General features: G+C 47.1%; 1 protein-coding gene across 1 annotated transcript in view; it reads right to left on the bottom strand.

Annotated features, from left to right (window-relative positions):
* Positions 1-2,363, bottom strand: part of LOC104499197 (solute carrier family 22 member 2-like) — a 9,657-nt gene that overhangs the window by 1,905 nt on the left and 5,389 nt on the right. Inside the window, exons 4-7 of the mRNA XM_010142672.1 lie at positions 1,439-1,607; positions 975-1,089; positions 766-872; positions 439-653 (exon numbers count right to left, since the gene is read on the bottom strand). Of these exons, the coding sequence (XP_010140974.1) occupies positions 439-653; positions 766-872; positions 975-1,089; positions 1,439-1,607 (606 nt within the window). The remainder of the gene's footprint in view (positions 1-438; positions 654-765; positions 873-974; positions 1,090-1,438; positions 1,608-2,363) is intronic.

The following is a 2,363-nucleotide window of genomic DNA, read 5'->3' as shown; positions in this document are numbered from 1 at the left end:
GGGAAAATGCATTCAACACGTTCAAAAGTATCCCAGCAATTTATCAGGCATCAATTAATAATACACCCGTATTGTTTTTAGGGGGACCTCTGATCCCATGTCCGCTGATGTTTTTAAGGGGTCTTGCTTCACCTGTGTGAATGAGGGAATGGGAACAGTCAACACTGCATGAGCTGAGGCACAGGGACCCTCCCAAAGCAGCACCAGGGACCCAGGTCCTTTGAGATATATTATCAGCAGTCCTACAAAATGACCTCATTTCACTTCTGCAGCAGGAGGATCGCCACTCAAAGTCAGGGAAGCAGCACCTGACGGTGGGCATGGGTTTGTAGACCTTTGGGACAGGTTCTCAGGGAGAGGAAGGGAGAGTTAGATGCTGTTTCTAAAGGACAAGACCAGAGTGGGAAGCCACCACGTGGTCTCACCCTGGTGACTCACCCTCTGGGATCAGGGCTGTGACAAGGCAGGCAGCCCCAGCCACCAGGTTTGCTGCAGCCCAGGGGTAGCGCCGCCCAATGCGGTCAATGGTGGTGATGATGATGAAGGCAGCTGGGAACTCAACAAGTGCAGAATAGAGGAAATCCACATACATGTTCCCAGCTGCTAATCCCATGTGCATGATGAGCCCTTGGTAGAGGACGGCGCTTGTGAACCTAGGCAGAGAAAAACATCCCAGCTTTGTTAGATGGAGAACAGAGGTCTCTGTCCTGATGGAACATTCAAAACCCGAGCTTCAAAAACAGCTCTCCAACATTATACTCTTACCAGTTGTACATCAAAATGAACGTGTTTTTTCTCATCTGTGGTGTTCTGACAAGGTCAGTTAATGAAGGACTCTGCTTTCCACCATACTCCTCTTCAAATTTAATATCCTGCAGAAAAGCCAGCACACAAAGTAAGTTTCTACTGGGAGGAACTAATGAGAGATACCATCTTGATGCTTGCTTGCATGCACAAGCAAACACTGATCTCACCTCAAAATGGGAAGGCATCTTTTTCCGATTTTTTTTAGCTATATCACTGACAATTTTCATAGCTTTGTCATTTTTTCCTTGAGATATCAGCCACCTGGGAGACTCTGGGAGGCACCTACAATGTGATTGGATGCTGTTACATACCAAACCATAAAGCTCACGGTCTCCATACATGGGAAGACTGTGTGGAGAGAGTGCTTTGGTTGAAGAAACAGGGGTGGAGCTTGTTGGTTTGGGATTTTGTATGTCCTCCCCTCCCCATCCACTGCCTCACTTCCCCACCCCCCACCAGGAAAGTAGTAGAACCCACTTTTTAAATGGGAAGAGGAGCAGCTGAGAAGCTGTGAGAGTGGCTTTAATCAGAGATTAGCTTACTAAAGATAAGTCAGGAAAGGGTTTTAGAGAGGGAGCAGGAGAAACTGTTTTTTGGGTTGTGGGCAGAGGTACAACAAAAGCCCATTTACCAGTAGTAGAGCACGAAGAAGCAGCTTGGCAAGGTGACAGTAAGCTGAAGCCACCGCCAGTGAGGGATGGCATAAGCGATGGCGACAAAGATCAGGAGCCCGACAGAAAAGGCCATCTGGTAGAGGATGCCCACTGTTCTCCGGTACTTCGCACCGACGACTTCTGTCACTGCAAACACATGCAGAAACAGGTGAATGATGGCTCAGCCACAGCCACTCAGCACAGCGGTACTTGCTCTGCGGCGGCTCTGGAAGACCAATGCTGTATTAGCACCCTGAAGAAACCATCCTGGTAATCCCGGGCTTCCTGGCATAAAACCTCCAGGCAAAAATTCCCTGGTGCTCACAGAGGAAGGTTTGCTTTTCTGTCACTCAAGCTCTCAGAGAAGAAAACGCTGCTCCTGCTCTTACACTGGCCTAAGGCATCCAGCGCTGTCCTCTGTCATGGAAATCTGAGTAAACGAAACATTCCTCAATGCGCACAGAGAGATTTTTGTTGTAAAAATCTAACACCCACCTACATAGTGTCTCCAACCCAATAGTGAAACATCATATTTTGTTTTTTAAGTGCAGCCTTTCAGCCTGCATCTCATTCCACATATGTAAGAAACGCTTGTACCAGGGCATGACATACAGCTTCCTGGTAAGGATGGCTTCACGGCTCATCTGCACTTTGAAACTGCACATCACAGGATAGACCCACAGGTTAAGTTTTAGTGATACAGAACTAAAAATAACTATTCCAGCAGGCAGGCACAGTTCACTATTTTGCATCTGGTGATGTGACTTCAAGAAAGCAAACAGATTAGAAGAACAGAAAACAATTATTTAGCAACTGAAGTGCTGTGTTTTGGAGCCACGGATTAGCTCTAATACTGCTTAGCAAAAGACTGCACAAAGACTAAGACATCTCCTCAGGTTCAGC

The sequence above is a fragment of the Buceros rhinoceros genome, unplaced genomic scaffold, assembly GCF_000710305.1.
Source record: "Buceros rhinoceros silvestris isolate BGI_N320 unplaced genomic scaffold, ASM71030v1 scaffold1739, whole genome shotgun sequence".
NCBI lineage: Eukaryota > Metazoa > Chordata > Aves > Bucerotiformes > Bucerotidae > Buceros > Buceros rhinoceros.
Note: the sequence above shows the minus strand (reverse complement) of the source record. Positions and strands in the feature narration are given on the sequence as shown.